Raw genomic sequence first — 22,528 nt, 5'->3', positions numbered from 1 at the left:
ATTTTAAATACCCGAGGTGATCTTTCAAAACAAATCCATTTTTTCAGTGGAACGGCTCAAGGAACGAAACACACTTCTAATGTACAGCCTAATGTTCTTCATAGATTCTAAGCTCTAGAACTCAGAGCCTAGACAATGAAGAGCTCGTAAAATCGTAAGCGAACATGCCTCGGCAGCTCGTAAATACTCCGTTAGCCAAAAGTTAACGTCAGGATCGCTGGTAGCCTCTTTCTTTCAGCATTAGTCATCTTGATATCTCCATTATCGTACCAGTCTTCCGCCTCAGCCCCATATTTCAAATCGTATCGTATCGTTACGATCCTTGCGTTTGAACGATCTTCTGTTTGGCGATAAGGACTTCTTTTTCACACTATCTTATGATGCAAATAACGATCACTAGCTCAGGACTTGTATCGTCGTTTCTCTTTCTAATTATGAAGACCGTAGGTTTCGTTCGTTCTCTCTCATTCCACGCGAAACTGACGTTTCACGTATTTCTGCGCTTTTCGGTTTTATGATGAATGCAAATTTCCGGAGTATCCTGACCACGACGAGCGCGGTTCAGTCGGTCCGTGTATCTTGGACGTTGGCCAGCGTGTACACGAGGTTCGTCGAGCGTCGCCGCGAGGCGTATCGAGATTTCACGACGCCTGGCGTCGCGACGTCGACGTCGCTGCGCCCGGAGTACCCTCAGTATGCCGCGTACCGTCGAACGTGTATCAAGCGTGCTTCGGCTCCCGTTCTTTCGATAAACGCGCGCGTGTCCTGTCGACTTTTTCCCCGTTTCACACAGAATCCGCTTGGAGTCTCGATACATGTGACTACGCGAACGAGGAAAAATGACCAGCGAATCGTCGTTTCGTGCCGGCCACCGGAAGTGGTAAACGCGACCCTTGTGCTCTTTACACCGATTAATCGTACGTTCGTTCATTGAAACGATCGAGATCTCGGTCATCGGCAAGCGAGTTTGTGTCCAAATTCCTCTCGAGTTTCCTCCAGGGATGGTCAAGACGGACTCGTTGCAGGCAAAAGTATCTTCGATCCTTTTTTCTCAATTATCACGATTCATATTTCGTTCGTAAGAATTAATTACCGTTCTGTTGGGAATGAGTCGAAAATAATTCGTCCATCACCCGCTAAGATTAAAGTCTGACACATCCGCGCGCTATAAAACTTTCTATTATGGTTCTATAACAGTGCATACGTCGCGTTCGCGTTGCACGGTTCACCCATGCGAGCACAGTCCGTGCGGCCTTTAATAGGGTTTGTCAGACATTTCGTACGTCTGCGAACAAATTACGCGAGTTTACACCGTGATAAGGTCGTATCTGCGTGCGAGTAGGATGCTCGACGTCGAGCCTGCCCTTTGCCCTCTTTCGAGAAATCCCAGTTTCCTCGTCATCGTGATCAACGTTGGGCGAAATGATCTTACGAAGAGCTCAGCAGTTTGACGAACATTGGGATCTACCCACGTTTCTTCATAATTGCAAAACTGTTGCACGATTCTGTCGGGTCCGAACGCAACGAGTGTCGTTCTGATTTTTTGGACGACAAACTGTTATTTGGGAAAGTGAATTATTTTTCTGCAAATAAACTGTCTGGCCGGAGCGAGGAAATTTCAAATGGCATAGTAACTACGGGCCCGGGTAACTAGAAAGGGTAATTACAATGTTAATGGGCGAGGACCGGGGAAATCGTGGAATTGCTTTACTCTTCTCTCTTCCTTCTCCCTTCCTGCCGCCGGCTGGGGAGATAAATTATTCGGAACTCGCGCAACGGTACTTTGCGCGTCGAACGAGTTTCACGACTTTCTATTCCTAGCCCACAATATTTAATAATCGTGAACGCGTTGCCAAAAATGTATTTTCTGCGTCTCGCAGAAATCGTGATTTCCCGTACGAGACACACCGACGAAAAAAGCACCTGGTTCCATTTAGAACGGACAGAAACGTTTCTACCTCTCCGCGATAAAAAAGGGAAACCGTTCCTCGAGTCGTCGAAACGATGCTTCCGACGAACCATGGAAGTTATTTTGAAAGCAAAAAATTCGACGGTACGGTCGGGTTCACGTAATAAAATCAGAAGATCCTCTGTACGAACATTTCCAATAAAGCCGAACAGGGACGTCCTTGTCTTCATTAAAATCCCATTTAAACATGGAATTTGCAACTTCGTTTCTTCATCGAGTCTAACGCACGATTCGTTTCGTCCGTTTTGCTGGTGATCAGAGGTGACGAAGCACTTGAACTCGAGCGTACGATCGCAATTACGTATCCCGAAGTATAGTTAAAATGAAATCGTGTCTTCGTGCTACTTCGAATGGCATTATTCTAATTTGACCGAGATCTCGAAGGGGAAACAGCGCGCGTCCAGTTTCACAATTAACCAGACGCGATACCACGTGTTGCTTTAGAATTCGAACTTCGTCCTCTCTGGAGGGCCAGGGGGAGGAGGCGGAGGTGGAGGTCCACGAGTCGCGTCCGAAGACTCTGTGTCACGCGAGAACTTGTAATCGAACGGTCGAATCTGTGCTCGAGCGTGAACTCTCACGGACTCGTCCGAGGACGATCGAACTCCGGTGGTTTTCGCTCTTCCGAGAGGTCGTAAGTTCAAAGGGGAAGAGCGACAGGAGGATCCGTTCCCGAAGACTGAGGATAAAGGATTTCGAGAACAGGACTTGGAACGCTTCGAAACGTCGAGGGATACCGGAAATCGAAGGATGGCGGAGAACTCGCTACGCCGGAAGACGAGATCAGCCTCGATCTGTGCCCCGGGATTCTCGAGCATGGAACAAATGATCGAGACAATGCCTCCCTCGGGTGCCAGGGAGAGGGACAAGATTGACAAGGATAGCGGCAGTGGGACGCCCGACACCAATACGCCGACCAGGAAACGTAGACCCGCCACCAGATCCCAAAGCGCTCGTGTCTCCGGGGCAAACAAGAGTATACGTCGTCGTGCCGCTGCCCAAGGTACTACCCCAACGACTTTTCTTCCATCTCCTTGGAAATCGCTTCCATGTCTCTTGATTCGATTACCGTTTCTCAGTCTCGCGTGTTCGATCAATTTACATACAGGTAGCGAGACTCATTTCCGCGTGTCATACGAAGATCATTTCGTCGAAACGCGATTCTTCTGTTTGATGGAAGATTCTCCGGTGGAACCTGTTTAGAGGTGATCGTACGTTCGCAGAATGATCGTCGACGTAGTCTCGGAAGTTACTCGACGAACTGAATTTCCAGTAAAGACCACATTAGACTTTTCGCGCGAGCGATACCACGCGGGCTATAGCATTCGATGGGACGCGAAACAGTAGGAGATAACGTTGTTCTCCGCGGTTCAATGCCTCCGCCTGTGCAACCATCCATTTTTAAAACGAACGACGCCGCGGTCGTGACGTCACGAGCGTCGACTGTTCGATTGATAAAAGTAAAACGTTACGTTCTGTCATTCTTAAGGATGTATTGGCTATACAATCAATCCCAAGAGTTTATGCACTTTAGAAACGCATTTTTTAAAAAGAAATCAGACGTCGGAAGAACATTGCTAATAATAAACAACAACAAAAAATTTTCGATTGTTCCGAGATTTTTCCAAGGGTATTCCTTCAATTTCTTCCAAATTTTCGTTTTTTGCCAATTTTGCTCCCAAACCGTTGGACACACGGAAAAATTGCATATGACCTTTCTTGTAGAGGACGACGAGATCTACAATTTCCATGTAAAAGTTTTTCGTTATCATCAATAGTTAACGAGTAATTGGCAAAAAACTATTTTTTCGTTTTTCGTCCATAACTCTTTAAATATTAATGCTAGCGAAAAACTTTTATACAGAAATTGTAGATCTCGTCGTCCTCTATAAGAGAGGTTGTATACAATTTTCCCGTAAATTCAACGGTTTAGGAGTAATTAAGGGAAAATGAAATTTTTTGCCAAAAGTTCGTCGTTTCGACGCTGGGATGGTCGGATTTTGTCAACATCAATAAAATGCCAAATAATCATACGTAACTCGTTAAATATCGAAATTAGAAGGAAAATAACTTTTATTTGAAGCATTTTTCGAAATTTTGTAGAAAAAAATTAGTCGTCAGCGTCAATACTTAATTGGATATTTCCTTCTATACTTTTTAGCACGTAGCTATTTATTATTAGCATTGTTCTTCCGACGTCTGATTTCTTTTTAATTATAGGTAATGCGTTTTTCTAAGGTACATAAACTTTTGGGATTGACTGTATAGCCAATACATCTTTAAAGCTGAAAGCTTCGCTGTTTGTTAATTTAATTTTTAATACGAATTATATAATGAAATTTGATTGATGAGGTATTCACATCTTTCCGTTATGAAGAATTCATTGGATTTTACGAAGGAAGAATTAATCTGTTCCCGGTAGAATTTTGGTTAATAGCTGGAAATGCCATCGCGTTTTCTCGTTGCACGCTTCTCACGTTCTCCGGTGTAATTCATTTTATTATCCGACGAAAGAATCGAGGCAGATCAGGTCGTACCGTTTGGAACGGAGCAATAGAATCTTTCAGATGGTGTCTCGTAATTTTATTTTTGAATCGGACGCGTCAGGTGATCTCTCTGTGGTGCACTGGCACCGTGGAGGCCTGTTTAGCCTGTCAGTGACCTACTACCAAAACGAACGCTGCCAGAATAGAAGCTGAAGCGTGAAACGCGTGCGTAAAAGCGTGCGTACACCGCGTCCCTTGCGCCACGCTTTCACGATGCTACGACCTTTCGTTTCATTTATTTCATCACATCCTGTTGTTCGACGCACGTGAGTCTCTCGTTATACCCTTGCGTTTCACGTCACGTTCAATAATTTTATCGTAAAAGGCGAAGTTCGTAAAGAAAACAACAAATATTAGCTCGTTATTACGATTTCACGTGCACGTCTCCGTAATAAACGATGTTGCAGCGAAATCTGAGATATTTTTTTATTATTTAAATATACGCGATGTTCGTGATAGATTGTACGTGTCATGTTGCATTTCAACAAAAGTACTACCGTCGCTTTCGATAATTTTATCGTAAACAATAATGAAGGCCGTCGTTTGTCATCGCGTGCGGGAGGAAGAAAAAAATATTGATTTGCATGTCATGAGCGATATCGCATGTCAACATCGATCACCATCTATCACTTCGGTTCCACTTTGGCGATCAGAAAAAAAAAGAGAAGGGAGCGAATCGAAATAAGAGCAGTCTTTGATTTATCTTATGCGAGACGAACGTTCTTTGATGGGATCAAAAGCATCTCATCGTTGAGTTCTTTCGAGGCTTCTCTAAAAGCCTGTGTCTGCTGAGGATCTTCCAAGGAAGTCTCTTTGTTCCCTTAAAATACTTAAACGAATCAAATGCAAGCAGACGTACGAAAGGGATGTCAGAAGTGGCATTTAAAAATTGATTCTCAGCTGCGCATCACCATCATCATCACCATGAGGGTACCGTTAAGTCGGCGCACTGCAGCAGCGAGCCCAGGCTGACCGATAACGACGTCAGCCCCGGTCTGAGGCGGAGAGGAAGCCGAAGGGGCCAAAGCATGCACCACAGCCATCACAGGAAGAGCAACGCGTTTCTGGACGTTCCCGACTCCTCGTCGCAGATGCCCGCGAGGGAGGATGGCGAGGACGAGGATAGCTACAGACTGAGAAGCTTCAGCCTCACCAGCAAAGGTAATCTCGTTAGGTTCTAACCGATCTTCTAAGAATCTCGTCGTTTAAAGATCGTGCGTTGCATGCAGCACGTATATGATAAAATTATACAATCCACGGTTTACCGATATAATATCAATGTATCGAGCGCGACAGATGATCGTTTATTCGATTCAATTTTATCCTGGATGTTTGGTAACAAAATATTTATGAAAAAGTCGGAAGTGTCGCGTTAAAAGCTTCGCCAGAGCTGGTCGATGTCCCATGGTAAACGTACAAGATCCCATGTATGCGCACGTGATGTCTGATCAACGCGCGACTTACACCACTGTGTGGGCGACTCGGTAGGAGGAGGCTCGTATAATAACAAACGAAACCGAAAGGAGATCTATTTGTAGCAGCACGAAAAATCGGAACGATATCCGGAACCAAATTAGAGTGGTCCCGAAGGTTAATAATGATCTCCCTCGCGCGTTCTCTCTTTCTTTCTCTTTCTCCTCGCAGAAAAAAGTCGACGCTCCCTTTTCACGTTTATATGACGTGACGCACGCGTTTCGGGTGGGGCTTTCCTCGAGATACACGGCCGTGCGATTACACTGCCGCTCAAAAGTACGTACGTGGACACTTCCTCGTCCGTAAATGAAATAGGTCGATAACGTTTCGTATCGCACGGCGCGAGAAACGGTGTCCAGATACTTTCAAGAAACGGTGGATCGGGAATCGAGCACGGCAGAGGCGAGTGAGTTCAAACAGACGGATAAAACGATTTTTCAAGCGTGCACCGGCTCTGGGAACGGAGACTCGCGTGGCGAGCAACATCAGGGAGTTTCGAGGAAGTCGTGCTCGAGTCCGCGTCACGACTATAGATACTCTATTTTCGCTTATCTCCTCGTTGCTGATCTCTCGCTCGCTCCCACGTCGGGCTCGGCCTCTCCCTCCGGCTACCGCGAAATCGTGTATTTCTGGCTCGACGAGAAACGAGCGGTTCCAAGGTACGCGCAATGATGCGCATCATAACTGTAGGGCCGAATTACTTGTTCGTCTTTCGATTCTTTCGTCCAGCACCGGTGGTCGTTTCATCGACGATGCTCGAATCGTCGAACTTCTCGTACGCTCGTTTCTCGATCTTCTTTACGGATCTTATTACGCTTCCAACGGTTCATTAAGAAGTGCATTTTCGTATCGTTTCATCGTGACTCGACGTATCAGAAGAGTCTTCGTCACTTCCGAAAATAACTCGCTGCCCCAGAGGGATAGACTATTTTTCTACGCTGATTTACATCGATATTCGTCTTGGCTGTTTTACATCGATATTCGTCTTGGCTGTTTTACCCGGCAACCGTTGATTTCTACGAAAACATTTGATCGCGTGAATATTTGTTGTTCCTTCTGTTGCGAATGTTTCCCGGTTCTTATAATATAATACCACTGTCGTTCCCCGGAAACGGTCTGATTATTGTTTTCTTCTACTCGTTTCATTAAGAATTTCGTCGAGAGACGTGGAAGAAAAATAATCGGGATTCAATACGTTTATTTAATCGGGTTCTACTGTAATTGCGATCTTCTTGGGAGATTATTTATTCGAACAATTAATAATTGTTCCTCGGATGAAAATGTTTACAAAGATTTTCTATGAATACATGTGTCAGAAAACTAGCTGGAGAATTATTTCGGAGAGTATGCATTGTTTCCAAAGAAGTGATTTGATCGAAACGTTGGCCGACATTCCTGGTAAAGTCATCGTTAGATGCGCCGCCAACAAGAGGGAGGATCCCACCCCTTCCGAGTATTTAGGAGATCAAAGATAAGATCCTCAGAGGCAGACGATGTTTAGCGTGGCTCGAAGTCTTTAATCTAAACGCGTTTCATGATTTCGCGTTAAACAATTTCCGGGAAACGGTCGTTGATTTCGAACGGAGGCAGATTTACCTCCCGGCTGGACGTTGTATCAAAGCTGACCAAGTTTACTGACTGCACACGCACTGGAATTGACTCTAATTCCCGTGGTTCATCGGTTTGTTTGATCCGATGATTAGCTACGCTCGATGATTGTTGAAAGAGTTTGCGGCAACGAACCATCACGATTCAACGCATCAATTCTTGCGGCGACGAACCTCGGCATAATTATACAAGTTCTTTTTTCTTCACTGAAAAAGTGCGCGTCAGTTTAATTCCGCTGCGAGCACGATCGATCCGCGAGGCCGGTAATTAAAGTGGCTATCCTTTTCAGTCAGTCCCCCGAACGTTCGTTGAACAGCGTGTGTAATATTTTTTGGCCCTCCTGTCGTCGCGCGCGTTATCTCTTTTTAACCCATTTGCCAGTCCTCGAATTATAAAAAATCCCACGCTAATTGCGACAGCCGGCTGGAATATTTTTCGCGTCGGGCCACGTTCTCATATTTTTCGTCGAGGACATATTTTAATTTACGGTGATCATCATTTTCCGTCGATAACGAATTTTAAATGGAACAGCGGCGCAGGATTTTTATTGTTTTTCGAATGGTATTCCTCCCGGGGAAATTGATCACCAAGCAAAGTTTCCTCGACATCGCCGGTTTGTACGACGTCGTTATTCCTCGTTAATCAATTTGGCAGGACGGAACGTGTAATACCTACAGGCCAATAACGTCGGCCAAATCCTCTTACAATTAATGCCAGCGGTATTGCGAGCGACGCGATGCTTGAATCATTTAATACCGAAAACTACCGAATCAATCGTCGTCCCGATGTCTTTGTCAGACGAATTTATGATCGTCAAAGCGAAATGATAGCTCTCTAATATCTGGCCAAACCGGTTATCACCGAATTCGATCACGACACTGCTTCGGGTCGGTTTATTATCCAGTTAACATCGTTGCAGATTCGATGTATTCAAACATTTTGAAATAGACAATAATTAAACGTTACGATTTCACGAGATGAAACGATTGCTTCCTCTCATGTTCTCGGTCTTCTAAGTGACAATAAGAACTCTTAAAATGAACGACGCTCGTCATTAATTTATGCATTTTCATTTCATTACATGCACTACTGTTTTTAATCATGTTAAAACTAGCATTCCCCACTGGTCTGTGGAAGATCAGATCGTTTCTGTCATCGTCTGAGTTGAATTTAATCGCGTATTACGTCCACGTTCAGGATAATGATTGATAATATTGAAGGGAGAGCGACAAGGGACACGGTTAACCGCGTTTTCTTAGAGGTCCCTGTTAGACCGGAATGAATATCTCGGCGTAGGACGACGACGTGCCTCGCGAGCTCGGATATTGAACGTTTGCCTAACCATAGGATATTCGTGGGGTCAACGGACCAGCAGGACAGGGAGGGTGGCTGACTCGTCGTTGGTAAACATAACGACATAGGCCGGGTATACGAACAGACCTTCTAATTTTTAATCATTTATAAGTAAGTAATATATAATAGTTTTCATTCACTTGATAATCAAACATCAATCAGTATACAATTTAAGATACACACACACAAACATTCTAATCTTCATAGTACTTCGCTTGGTAGCAAAAGTTGGACTTTGGAGACGATACGAATGCAAAGAGCTACGGTAAAAGTTAGATAGATATCACTTGGGTATTCAGTGTCAGCCGAGCAGTTCTACAGTTTGTATTGTAATTCCGTCCGTATCAACTCTCCCTGTTCTATTTCGTTCATTGCATCTCGTTTAATAAGAATTTTCGAGTTTAATTACATTCTACAGGTAATTAGACGTTGCTCGTTTTTTGGTGACAATTCGTCATGGTATCGCGGTGATAGTTAATTAAAGTGAAACTAGAGAGCAGTCGCTCGTGCCCTGATGGGTAAAGTGCGGTATAACGATTTGTTGACAATGCCACGAGGCAGAAGTATATGAATATATACATATATATATATATATATATATATATATATATACAATACACATGTGGCTGGCATGTGTATACAGGTGTGTTTTCCGTCATAAACACTCCGATGAAATGACTAGAGCCGTGATATATTTATAAGCGCGCTATGAATAACGTTCCCTCATTTTTCCGTCTTCTAACATCCGCCATTTAGGTAATAACAGGTTTTATCTGTAGTTCCCATTCTCACAAGGGAATCACTTTCATCGATCGGTCGATTTTTATTCAAGAGCTGTCCCTATTTGGTCGCTTTCCAAAATTTTCGATTCACACTAAAGAATATTATGCAAAATCTGTGTAGCTGGAATTTTGTCAGTGATTTCATTCTGTTCATACGGTAAACCATTACAAATTGGAATTTGAAATGAAATAGTTGAATTCGACCTTCGACGCGAATCGGCGTGAAAGGTCCGCGGTTGGCCGCGAGTCACGGTGCCACGGAACCGTCGAACGCGTTCGCCACGGTAATAAAAAGTTAATGAAAGGGGCCACCGAAATAGAATCGGGTTTTTAAAAATAAAGCGCAGCGCTGTGGCGCACCCCTGGCTCCGTTTTAAAAGAAGAAAATCCCGTGTTTACGAAGGGCTGCCGGCTCGACGTACGGAAAATTATTTAATCACAGGCATGGTCGACCGAGTGAAATAAAACGAAAATTTCTTCCAGGGTTCAACGAGCATTATCCCCCACCACTTTTTCTACGTTCGCTCAAAGTTCGTTTGTACGCAGACGATACGTCGTCGTGTGAGTTGGTTCGAACGGTGTACGAGACACGGGACGTGCTATTGCGTTTCAAAGTCGACGCTGTAAACCGCTCTAAAAATATTCCGCGAAAGACGACGACGCAACCCTTCCTCCGTGGCCCAGCCACCCCGATTTATGGCCCCTTTAACGCGATCAAACTTTACGATCGGATACCAACTTTAATTAACCGCCGTCCGCAAACATACGAGCGTCCAATATGAAACGACGCGAAACTGATTTCATTTAGAAGGCTCGTGTACACTCGCCTTGTTCACTCTTCCTTTATTGCATCGTTACCGTTTCGTTCCTTCTTCAACGAAATCGAGATTCTGCCGTCTCTTTTGTGTTATTGTAATATTTCAAGATTGAGAAAAGTAAACGCTGTGTTTTCAGTTCTTTCGCGTGGCCGTAGGTGACGCGAACGATGAAATCTCCCTCGCTCTCTCCAGGGACGATCCGTCGAAACTCGAAACGAGTGATAGATCGACCAATAATCGCCGCTGTCCCAACGGTGTTAATTTTGTTAAATGATTTTAAATGGTGGGATGATGCAAAAATGAATCACTTTTACCACCGCTTGAAAGAATTGTGAAAGACAATGAACAGATGTATTCACATGACCAGAAGAATGAATCGAAAAATAGTCGCGTGCATATCGCGCGATCAAGTTCTATATTTCCGTGTACGTTTTTTAATTCAAACGTGACCTGATGGAAATGCCAAATTGAAAACTGCATAAAGGGATTGAGAAACAGGTTTCAGCAGAAATTCGTTTCTAACTTTCTATTAATATATTGACGGTTTTTTAAATACTTTTCATACATCGTGCTAACAAAATTGTACGAATTATACGATTCCAATATCACATTTTTAATTTTACGATCAGTCGTCTCTCAACCTCGTTTGAACGTATAATGAAAATTTCTATCGCAATTAGCTTCGTTCAAATAGCCATTGGATAATTTTCTCCTTTTTTTTCTCACACGTGCTGGCTAAAAATATTCGGGCAGTAGTGGCGCGAATATTGCGGGTGTATTGTTTCGCGCCTGGAATTGGGTCGTGCAACCGCTTTGTTCGTTAAGAAACGTTTTGTCAAATGACGCCCGCTTTTCTATTTTTAAGTCCCGCGCCACAGGAATCGAACTACGATCAATTTCAGAAACCTCCTCGATTTCGGTAAATAACCCGGAACGGTAAATGCGATCGTCGAACGAGAAGAAATCTTGATGTGTATCCACGCTAATTTCAATCTCGATGGTAAACAGTACGTAGGAACGAAGGCAGCAATTAAAAATGATTCGTTCTTTATGCGTTCGTGCCTGATTGAACGGTGAATTAACGATAAAGTAAATCGGGACGTTCCACTAATTAGCTACGGTCCACATATAATTATACGTACAACAACGATTCTGTGTATTTTTTCTTCTAACTACAATATTTAATACCGTTGGCAAATTCTCGTGAAATTGAAAACTATTTTTCTCAGAACTTCGAAAAATACTTCAAGTAAAAGTTGTAGTCACTGTGATTATCCGCAAAAAAGGTCGTATATAATTTTTTCCATCTGGACTACTTCGAGATTAATTATTTTGTTCATCGTCAAATACTTCTTAACGAGTGTAGTTAGAAGGAAATTGTACAGGACCTTTTTTGTATCTGACTTGTTTGAGAGGAAAGATGGTAACGAGATTTAATATTCAGATACGGAGAATTGCAGGGTCGTTGGGAAATGAATTACAAGACTGCGTATTTTCATGGAAAATGAAACATTTGCATCATATTTAAATATTGAAATACGTATTTCTGCACATTGCATTTTCGTTGGACCTGCATCTAAATGTTTTACTCGCGTCGAGATTCCTTCCAAGGGAAAGGTTACAAAAGAAGCATATGAAATTTTTAGTAAAAAGCGACCCGGTTTTCTATCCGTAACTTATATTTTAGCTGGTGAAAACAGCAACGCTTCTTGCGACTTTCCGGTTCTCGCGACAAAAAGAAAATTTTCACCGTCGAGGAAATGCGACCGTTGCGAAACAAACGTTTACGTAAAAAAGAATTCATGCGAGACATGCAAATTTTTAACATCGTCGAGGACTCAAACGGTCTACGTGACAATTTCACAAAGATAGTGTTCATTTACGTTAGTTTGAAGTTTACCAGATCTTGCGATTCAGCTCTTCACCTGCTCCGACGTTTCGCGTCTGATAATTAAGTAGTAAAGCACGACTTTGAGGAAACGTTCGCCTGGCAAACATTCCGTATTATTGTTAAGTCGTGACTCGAAGTTTCCAGAAGTTTCCAGAAGTACCCCCAGCCCTGTTAGATCAGTATCGGATTCCAACTCCTATCAAATCGCTCTTAAATACTTCCTATCGGTTTCTACGATCGTCAATGATTTACCGAAAACATCCTTTCGGTGATCACGCAATTTTTTATCGTTCCCGTTAGTCTCGCCACGATATTCGTATGCGCACAAAGATTTTATGACACGCGTACGTCGTCGGCTGGACACACACGTATGTAATAATGATTCGCACGGATCGATATTTCATTACCCGGACACATTGACGAGGCTTGATACGGTAGTCGAGGCGGAAGTGGTCGAAGGTTCCACGTTAAACGGCATGAACGGATCTTGTCGTTTCAAATGCAGAGGGACTCGACTAAACGTGAACCAATGAACGCACCGATGGTCGACGTTTTATTAACACCGACCATTTCCAATTACTTTTAACCGACCGATGCTAATTAATTGCATCTTCTTGAACTTAGTCATGCAATTTAAACGTGTACTTAAGGTCGTTTGAACGAGCAAGCTCATGCAATATAGTATAAATTTCGCATTTTCATGAACGTGGAGAAGTTTACAAATTTTTTTTCGGAGGGTTCGATGCGTTCATTATGGTTCCGTTTAGATGTTTCTTGAACGTCAGTTCTAACATCATTTTAGTATATGTATATCCTTACAAAAAGAACGGCCTTCTATTTCATAGACTCTTCGCTGCAGGCTTCATTACAGAAACGGTATTCGCGTTCCGTGTTCCGTCGTGATGAAATTCAAGTATCAGACATCCCCGGCATTGGTTAATTTCGTTAAGAAAGTTTCCTTGCCGTGAGAAAATGAAATTCCACCGGGCAGGCAGGCAGTGTTCATGCTGATCTCGTTAAACCGCCCTGTTCGGTTTCAACTACATAGACCCGAGGACGCGGGTTTTATATCCATTATACGTTATATATATTTTACGCACACTTATAAACGCGACGCGTGCATCGTGAGACTATATGTATACGTACAGTTCGGCCCACGGTACCACCAGTCGCTCTTCTGACATAATCGAATGACAGAGAATCTTTTTAAAACCTCTTTCTCTCACGAATGGAACGATAATTCGATAGTCCTTAATTTTGTTTTGTGCCCAGTGGTCATTTAATAAACCTTTGACATGCTGCAAGTAAACAAGTTGCGAACGTTGTTTCACTATTTTCGTTCCAAGGTTTTAAACAATTTCGTAGGCGTTCATTATGAGCAGTGAAGTACACGTACAACTTTTAGTCCCCGTCTCAGTGTATAATAATTCGTTGGCACACGCGTCGCAATTGTCTTGAAGGCAGTTCAGGGAGAATGACGTAAATTTGAAGAATGTTTCACGGATAGTCGATCAACCGTTTCGACGATCGCAGTAGCAGTAATTGTCCAATGTCCGCGTTTCGATGAATTACTCATTCGCACGTATACAGTATCGGAATTTGAATCGCTGGCAGCGGCGAAGGTAAGTTCACGGTGTCGCGAATACCGCGATTCTCTTTTCGTGAATACAAATTGCGACCGGGGCGGGGAAGAAGTGGAACAGGCGGATTTGCATTCATCTTTTACGAGCGACTTGCCCTGTTCGCACGTTAGTAGAAGTGGTTACGGAAATATTGCCACAACATCGGAATATTTATGAGCCTGTGGCGGTAGCAACGGTACCGTTTATCATCGTCACGCTCCGGCTTGACTGACGGCGAGTTAAATTCGTTCCATCGCCCCCGATGCGTCTTTCTTCAACGATTATCCTTCATATCACGAATTATCTCACCGTCCGGCTGGTAGTCGATGCGGAATTTCATCTACTGATTGATTTTATAATCGATACAACGGTCGATCTATTAATTGATTTTATGACTTAATTCGATTCAACTCGCATTCGATCTGGTCGCTAATCTAATAAATATTTTGGAAAAACTGCGTTGTGTCTGCATCACGTGAGCGGCTAAGGGCCAGAGGCACCGTGGCACAAAGTCGGAAAAAAAAGAGAGATAACGTTTCGATATCGAATATTCGCGAGCAAAGGGTGTAAAAGCTTGGGCGCACCCTTTGCGCACGTTTTTCCTTGCGTTGTCCAACACGTTGAAATTCAACAGGAGAGATTTTATCCGGTTTTCCTCGAGCGTGCCCATGTGTTCCACGCGAAATATCGCGTCCCTCCGAGCACGAGCGTCATCATTAATTCGCATATCTCGCCTTTCCACCGTCGCGCTGCTTCCCCGTGGCGACGTTGTTTCAAGGGTTATCGGCCTTTGCCTCTCTTCTACGACGACTGCTCCTCTTCCACGATGCAGATGATTCTATTGTCTAGTGTTTCTTTGCGAACCTTTGAATTTCGAAGAACAGGAAACCATCTCAACGTTTGTTTCGTAATACGAAACAAGAAATATGTTTTACAAAAGAGAAGAAGGACTCTTTTATTTTAGAATTAAATTAACGTGTAACGCGCAAAGCGATGCAGTTTAGAATTAATAATAAGATAACGATTGTTGTTTCAATTCTTTGCCCACCGACGTGTGTACCGCTACAGCTTAGAACAATTTGGCAGAGCCTCTCGAATCGTTCCAACGTTTAAACTTTTATTAATAGACACTGCCCTCACCTATCCGATCGCCAAATCCGTGCACCTGTACTTTGTTTATGGAACCGTTCTTGCTACTCGGAAATCCGTTCTCCGATACCCAAGACTTTAGGGCTCACCAGCAATAAAACAGGTATTACTTGATACCTGATCCGTGTGATGATCGATCCATCGTCTTACAGTTGAATTTTCTGACTGATACAGCAGTCGATGATCGTTCTATTAAGTGATTCGATATCTCATACGCTGATCTTCTAATTGACCTGAATTATCCGTACGAAATGAACTCTCGTTCACAGACTTGAGAGATCCGCGGTTCAACAATAAAACCGTCGCGTGTCTCACCAAGAATTTTTGCTAACGAAAAGGCCGGCTTTACCGTACGATTTTTCTCGCACGAGTTACATCGACTTTCGGTCGAATCGATCGGCTCGCGGCACGTGGTGCACGTTCGAGTTTTACCGGTGACAAAGACAACGGACCAAAGGACGGACGGACGGATATCGGTGTTTTCACTCGCTAAACAGGACGCCCGTTGTCTCGAAAACGTGTCGTGGCTACACCCACATCGGCGCGGACGCATCGAATCATCTTCGTACAGCGACTCCTACGGTGTACGTGTCGAACGTGACGCCGACTCCCACGGACGGGGTAAAGTGGATATTAGTTTACCGTGACAACCGTTATACGTGATAATTGAACAGAATTTTTCCTATTATTAGATAGATCTATAAATAGCCGTCTCGATTGATTCGGACGACTCGTTTATGTTTCATGTATCACCTAATTCTCGTTACAACACGTTCTTACGTATCACCTCGCAGTCGTTCGTATACATGACCGTGCAACGTTCGCGGCGACGTCGCCGCGTTGAACATACACGTGTGCAAGCTCGCTGTGTTTAGAATTGTTGCAATGAGCCTCGAAGGCTGCGGCCTCAGGCAGCGATCCAATTAATTTCACTCCATCACGCATGGGAGTGTCAAACTCTTCGCAGCATCTTAAATAATCTTGTTTACTTTGAAACCGTTTCATCGAATCCGATTAGTCGTGTCAAAATCACTTTGGGTCGACGATTCGATTAAATCGTCGACAAGGTTCAAGGGAAGACTATTGTCGGAGCAATTTTGCAGAAAACGTCGAGAAAAGCTTGAGAATCGTGTCGGGTGACTTCCGCGGTTATTTCCTCGGATCCGTCGTCGGATTAAATCCGATGGCATCGGTTTCTCGAGAATCCATTAACGCTTTACGCCGGCCGTCGTTCAAAGCCGGATGATTCCTTCGCAAACGCTCGACGCCATGCTGCGTCGGAGAGACTGGGCCAGGGAACCTTTCACGAGCATCGTTTCAAGCTCTTCTTAAAGGCCGGTGCTCGAACTTCGCGAGACGAGCTTGTTAGTCGGCCATCAGTTGCACCTCGGCTTAATTTAAGTTGAAACTTAACGTAGGCGTTTGAATTATCTCGTCTGACTCGTATACGTTTAAATATACAGTGCCTGGCTAATTCGTTTTACGCCTTACCAAGATGTTGGACTTTCCACCCTTTCACGTATGATCAGACATTTTACACGCGAAATAGAATATATCTATTAATTTTACTGGTCAACGAAACATCAATTCTGCCATTTACCTTTTCTTGTTTGTATAACAGGAAATGATTGTTAAAATTGACAGACTAATCGTGATCCTTTTCTGATTTCTTAATTTTTTAAATCAAGCAGGGAAACAATTGTTGGCACTCGATCCTCGCATGTTGCACCCCCGAGGAGCACTTCCGGTTGTTAAAATTTCCAATTCAAATAACCGTAGATCGGGGGTAAGTAATGTTTAAGTACTTCCTCTCGACAGGCTTCAGAACGTATGCAAAATTCAGAAAACTGGCTGAGAAAGTGCTTACCGACCTTCCCGCGCCATCATTTACACATTCATAGCTCTCTGAGAACGCCTTGGAAACGACAACCTGTCCAGGCGAGGCGAACACACAAAAGAAATCTAAATCTTTCTTCTCAGGATTCTTCACACTTTTTTTTAACTCGGCTGCGTTTACGAAAGAGAAGATATCAAACTAGAAATATTGAACGTAAAATATACGCGAGGTTTTATTCAGAATATAGTTTCGCAGAAACAATTCGAATCTTATTCTCGGGACTGGCGCAACCTACTTCTACTTGATAAATCAGCTCCAGATGGTTCGCGCGTTCCGGTTTGCCTGCGTTCTCAATAAGTCATTATCAAGAACAAACGCGTCGATACGTGCAACTAACGGGGGTGAATTCGTTCTAACTAGGTTACAACTATCGGCCCGGGATTATTGGTATTATTTTCCAGCGGAACGCGGATACTTTAATGAGTACCAGCCGTACCACCGGCTGCCTACCTCGTAATTAGCATTGTCGTCGTCCGATAACGAGTTCCTAGAAAACATCCGTACAACAAGTTCTTTAATACCTGAATTACTCACGAAGCGATGAATTTACGAGATAAAATGTACATTAAATATCGCGTTCATCTCATACCATCTAATTTATATTACGTAGCACCAATCGTATTTCTTGCACATTCCAGAGTGTTTCAAGTGTGCTCTGTATTGATTCACAAGATTCAGACCTGTTGTTTAAATGATCTTCTTAATTCAGTTTCGTTAGAAAACAAATCCATGATTCTTTCTACAAAAACTGTCTTCGGAATGTGCCTTTATCGATTTCATAACAGATTATGCAACGCCGGTTGGTCGAATTAATTGTCCTGTCAATTTCAGACGTGATTCTATTCTGACAGACGATACATACCTACATTCCAAGGTGTGCGTATCGGTCGGAACGAATTCACAGGTGAAATCCTTTGAGCGCAGGGTCACACGCCGAATATCGACCTTCGCTGATGCTGTTCTGGTTTGTGACAGAGTTCGCTCGATTCCCTCAGTCGTTAAACGCTCTCAACAGGTACCGACAGGTCTGAAGTAATTTCGTAAACGAGTCGCGCTCGCCGTTTTGATTTACTCGTTCGCGAATATTTACACCGTCTCGCTTTAATCTAATTACCAGTCTAACTCGTCATCAGATTTTATTCAACGTTCGGAGAACTTCTCTTTGTATCATGTTCAATATGCAGTTCTTCGCTTTCTCGTTTTACATCTAAATTTGAAAGTGTTTTCAAATAATGCAATGTAACATCAGGTTCGAATCGTAATTTCATCGATTCGTTTCTTCAAGTGTAAATTAATCTAATGACACCGTGTCTGATTCAAAATTCGTTGGGCAGAAGCATAGTTAGAGTCGCGGGTCTCCTTGAGTCTTCCTCGCGATTGGCCGTGACCGAAAAATCATTTCATCGGAGTGGGAGCGAACGTATTTTTATCACAAAATTTATTTACACATAAACGGGACGGAAACGAATCCCGTTTCCCCTGATAAAACCAATAACCTTATGAATATTTAATGGCGCGTTCCGAGCTCGGAGAAATGTAAACAAGAAGACGCTTCCCACGTACATATTTATTTGCCTCTGATGAACCCTTTGTTTCCACAGTTTAAATAACGTGTGTACCACGTAAATCTCAATATAGTTTATCAGATCTCTGATAACGTTCACTTACCGATCTGAAAGGAATATTTTTCTCCCAATAGAGAATTACGTTATGTAGGTCACACGAAATTTGCATTCTCACACATTGGCAATTACCGATCATCGATGAGACGACGAATTACGTACTATCAGAGAGATCCAATCAGTGATGTGCATTGGACTTTTTCAAATCCGATGTCCCCGTTTCATCGTCGATTTTCAATACTTGCGTTACAGGTGTGGTTAACAGGGGCGACTCTTTTCGAAGAAGAAGATCAAGGTCGAACTCGCTGGCACCGGCCGACGTGGAGAACGAGGATAAACGTAATCTACCAGCGAAAGATATCACCTCCTACACGGTGGCGATGCTCGGTGCCACGGGCGTCGGGAAAACCGCCCTCATCAGCCAATTTATGACCAGCGAATGCATCAACGCGTACGACAGGCAAAAAGGTGCGTTACGTGTCACTTATACAAAGAACCTTGCGATCATCCATGTAATTATTCATTTAATTAATATCAATCATGCGACCTATCATTCGATCTGATAATTTTAGTGGCGGATGATCGTCGCGCCGGTCAACGGACGAGTCACTTTAATTATTCATGAATCAGACATCATTCGGCATTCATTTATCACTGGTTTTGGTAATTGACGTAATAATCAATTTTTCTTGTTATTTTATTAACACTGGATCTACCAAAAGTGGTAAAAATTACTTGTTTGGCATTTCTTATAATCATTAGTCACATTCAGTACGTCTCGTTTTCTAAAATTTTGTGTGACTTTTTCTTATTAAATTATTATTATTATCATTATCAATTTATTATCCAATTTTCACTGATAAAAACGTAAAAATTGCTACGTCTTTTCTTATGTCTTATTAACTTGAGAAATGAGTCATTTTGACCCGCCGTTAATCGCCGGTAGTTCTAGTCTTAATAAAATAGATCTTATAATTCCTGTCTCGTATTTGATCCTATGATTCTAATTGAACGTAATCTGATAATTAATCGTCGCCTATCAATTGATCCGTCGATCGACGTAATAATTCGTCTGATGACGTATTGAAGCAGCCGATAAACCTGTGAAGCATCGTTACTGGAAATTTGATTACGTTCGGTGCGACTGGTCATTAATAAGCGGGTGAAAATTTGATCGTCCGTCGCGCGTCGTGGAGAGAGTGGCAGCCGTTTGAGACGCGTACGTGAGACCCTGGGATATTGGCAAGCTAGATTTCCGGCCGGGTCAAACCGGAATGAAATATGCCTTAATAAAGTTAAAGGTCGCCACGTTTTCCGCTGCGCGCAAGTACTCCGGCTAGCCGTGGTTTATAGCGTCACGTTTAAACGCCGCTGGGAAATATTGCACTGTTTGGAAAGTTGCTATGTTCTTTTATAACTGTGTAACTCGGCCCTGCTGGGTTTTATAACGGAGAAAAAAAACAATACAGAAGCAAAAGCAAACGTTAAATTCTCTCTTAATCATTTTTCATGAATTTTATATCAAGTATCGAATGATCAATCGAATTTATTTTTTTCATGAACTCTGTTACATTTCTAGTTTATCTCGCTTCGTCTTATACGAGACGATCCTTCAATGGTATCAAGCAGCGATCGGTATCCAAGTCGATGGGCCGTGAATCGTCGGGGAAATTCGTAATTTCTATTTTCGACACGGCGTGTAATTATGCCCGGGGCTTCCGTTGCGACACGCGGATATTTCCGCGATGGAAACGGCCAGTGGTGGCCGAGCTCGTACCTCGCGACACGTCGATGAAATAGTATGGAAGGTGGTCCACGCTCGCTGAAACGATGGACCACTTGCCAGCTCTCTCTCGTTCATACGAATTAAAGCCGATGACTCACAATTTTCGCCCGTGAATCATTTCGACGTTCAGAAGCCACGTGCAATTAATAAATATCACGTACGATCAACAATACGATTTAGGCCAGAGAAGAAATTATAATTGGTACACCGCAACGCTTTGTTCGAATCGACGTTGAGATTCGATCCAACGGAGAATTCCGATATTCGTTCGTAAATAATCGTGGTATCGTTTTCAACGATTTACAGCTAGCGGCTCGTTACATCGTCAAGGTTTACGTAAGCCCGGAGTTTCGGCTAGGTAACACCCGAGTCGAGAATCGATCTCCTTCGAGGAAACGAGCAGGAACGATAAATACGTCAATTGTATTTAGATCCCGTCGCGATTCGCGTTTTCTGGAGAATTTTCCGAGTGATCGATTGCTTCTAGTGGAATATTTTCGACCGATCAAAGCGGATATTTTCCATTTTAAATTCAAATAAAATCGCGTTCTCGCGCGGTTCCTTTTTTTCTTCAATTTGCGTCGGTCAAGCAAAATAAATATTTGAACGGATATACAAATGAAAAGTTTGAAATCAAACAGCACTTGCGTCGGTAATGTTATTCTATATTTCAATTTGATCGATCTTTTCGGAAGAAATGCATTTTTTACGCGGACACGAACGATCGGCAAAATCGAATCGGATTGTTGCAGTAGTTGGGCGACAAGGTAGAAAACAAATAGACTCATCGGAACATCGTCAACCTCGGCGCGATACTCGATTTTGCTAGTTAAATCACGCGTCCGTTCGCGTCAGGGAATCACCGTTAATTTGCGGAAAACAGACCCCCGAGGCGAAACGTAGTAGTGAACGATATCATCTTTTCCCATCACCGTAGTACAAGTAATTAAATGGATCTATTCATATACGAATTCTATTTCAATTACTCGTACGATACGCACAGAGGATTGAATAAAAAGTTTACACAAGATCTCATCATTTATCTCGCGCAAATAATTAATTAAAATATTCTCAAATCATGTATTAAGGATTATAAAAAATTACAAAATTCCGTGATTGTTGCGTTCATATTTCTTTTATAAATGAAATCAAAATTATGTCATTCGACATAAGAATTCAAGATGTGATAACTCTTTTAGTAGAATCGCAAAATTTCTAAAATTTCGTAGTGTTTTATTAATGTAATATCTAGTAACTGTTAAAATTCTAATACTTTGCCACTGTCTTTGTGTAAGGGTTTGTACAACCTTAATAAACGGTTCTGCAATTTTCATAAATGCAAAGAGACCGAGTGGGCATAAAGGCATAAAAGATTATGTGGAATAGGTTCCATTGCTTCGTTCCAACAATGCCGCTTCACTGCCGGCATTACTGCGCTCAATATGCAGTATTTTATTCCCGGCGCGACTCGAAGAAACGAATGACCAACCGGCCGGTCATCGAGTGACAGCCGGTTTGGAAGGGATATCTGGAAAGGACGCATGTCAGGGTCTTCTTCTTTGCCAAGTGACAAAAACTAGAATAAATCAGCCGGTCGCGTGAGCGCCCTACATCTCAATGGAGTCGCGTTCTTACGAGATTTGGCTGGCCCCTTTCATTCGGAATCCTGGCGTCGCGTCTTCTCGTCGCTACGTGCATCCTGTAGGACAATATTTGTTCTCGCGAGGACACGAAGTCTGCTTTAGAGAATTTCTATACCGCGAATTTTTCTGAACAACTTTTCCATTCTCGATTCGATAGAAGAAATTCCCTTTACCGCTTCCGCGCACGTACGTGCATAGGTATATGCATTTTACTTATCGGCGTTCGCGTCTGTCTCGTGAAATTCGTCGAAGTTTGCGAGAATTCTGGGAGTGGTAAGTTCACTCGAAAACTCGACGACGACGGTGAAAGTTTGTCAGGCAAACGAGGAACTTCGGCCGATAGCGTCTTATTTGGGCGTATACTGTATT

At 43.0% G+C, this 22,528-nt stretch overlaps 1 protein-coding gene across 4 annotated transcripts in view; it reads left to right on the top strand.

The window, feature by feature from the left end:
* The first annotated feature begins 676 nt into the window (after positions 1 to 676).
* Rgk3 (Rad, Gem/Kir family member 3) overlaps positions 677 to 22,528 on the top strand; it is a 29,952-nt gene continuing 8,100 nt past the window's right edge. Inside the window, exons 1-4 of one of the 4 annotated variants that reach the window (XM_026817255.1) lie at positions 677 to 880; positions 2,414 to 2,972; positions 5,416 to 5,676; positions 18,983 to 19,198. In XM_026817255.1, coding sequence (XP_026673056.1) covers positions 2,720 to 2,972; positions 5,416 to 5,676; positions 18,983 to 19,198 — 730 coding nt within the window. In that variant the 5' untranslated portion in view covers positions 677 to 880; positions 2,414 to 2,719. The other 3 variants (XM_018032218.2, XM_026817254.1, XM_026817256.1) reach the window with 3 other exon arrangements.

This window comes from Ceratina calcarata, unplaced genomic scaffold, assembly GCF_001652005.2.
Source record: "Ceratina calcarata isolate Rehan_Ccalc_2016 unplaced genomic scaffold, ASM165200v1 scaffold569.2, whole genome shotgun sequence".
Classification (NCBI taxonomy): domain Eukaryota; kingdom Metazoa; phylum Arthropoda; class Insecta; order Hymenoptera; family Apidae; genus Ceratina; species Ceratina calcarata.
This window is presented reverse-complemented; position numbering and strand designations above follow the sequence as displayed.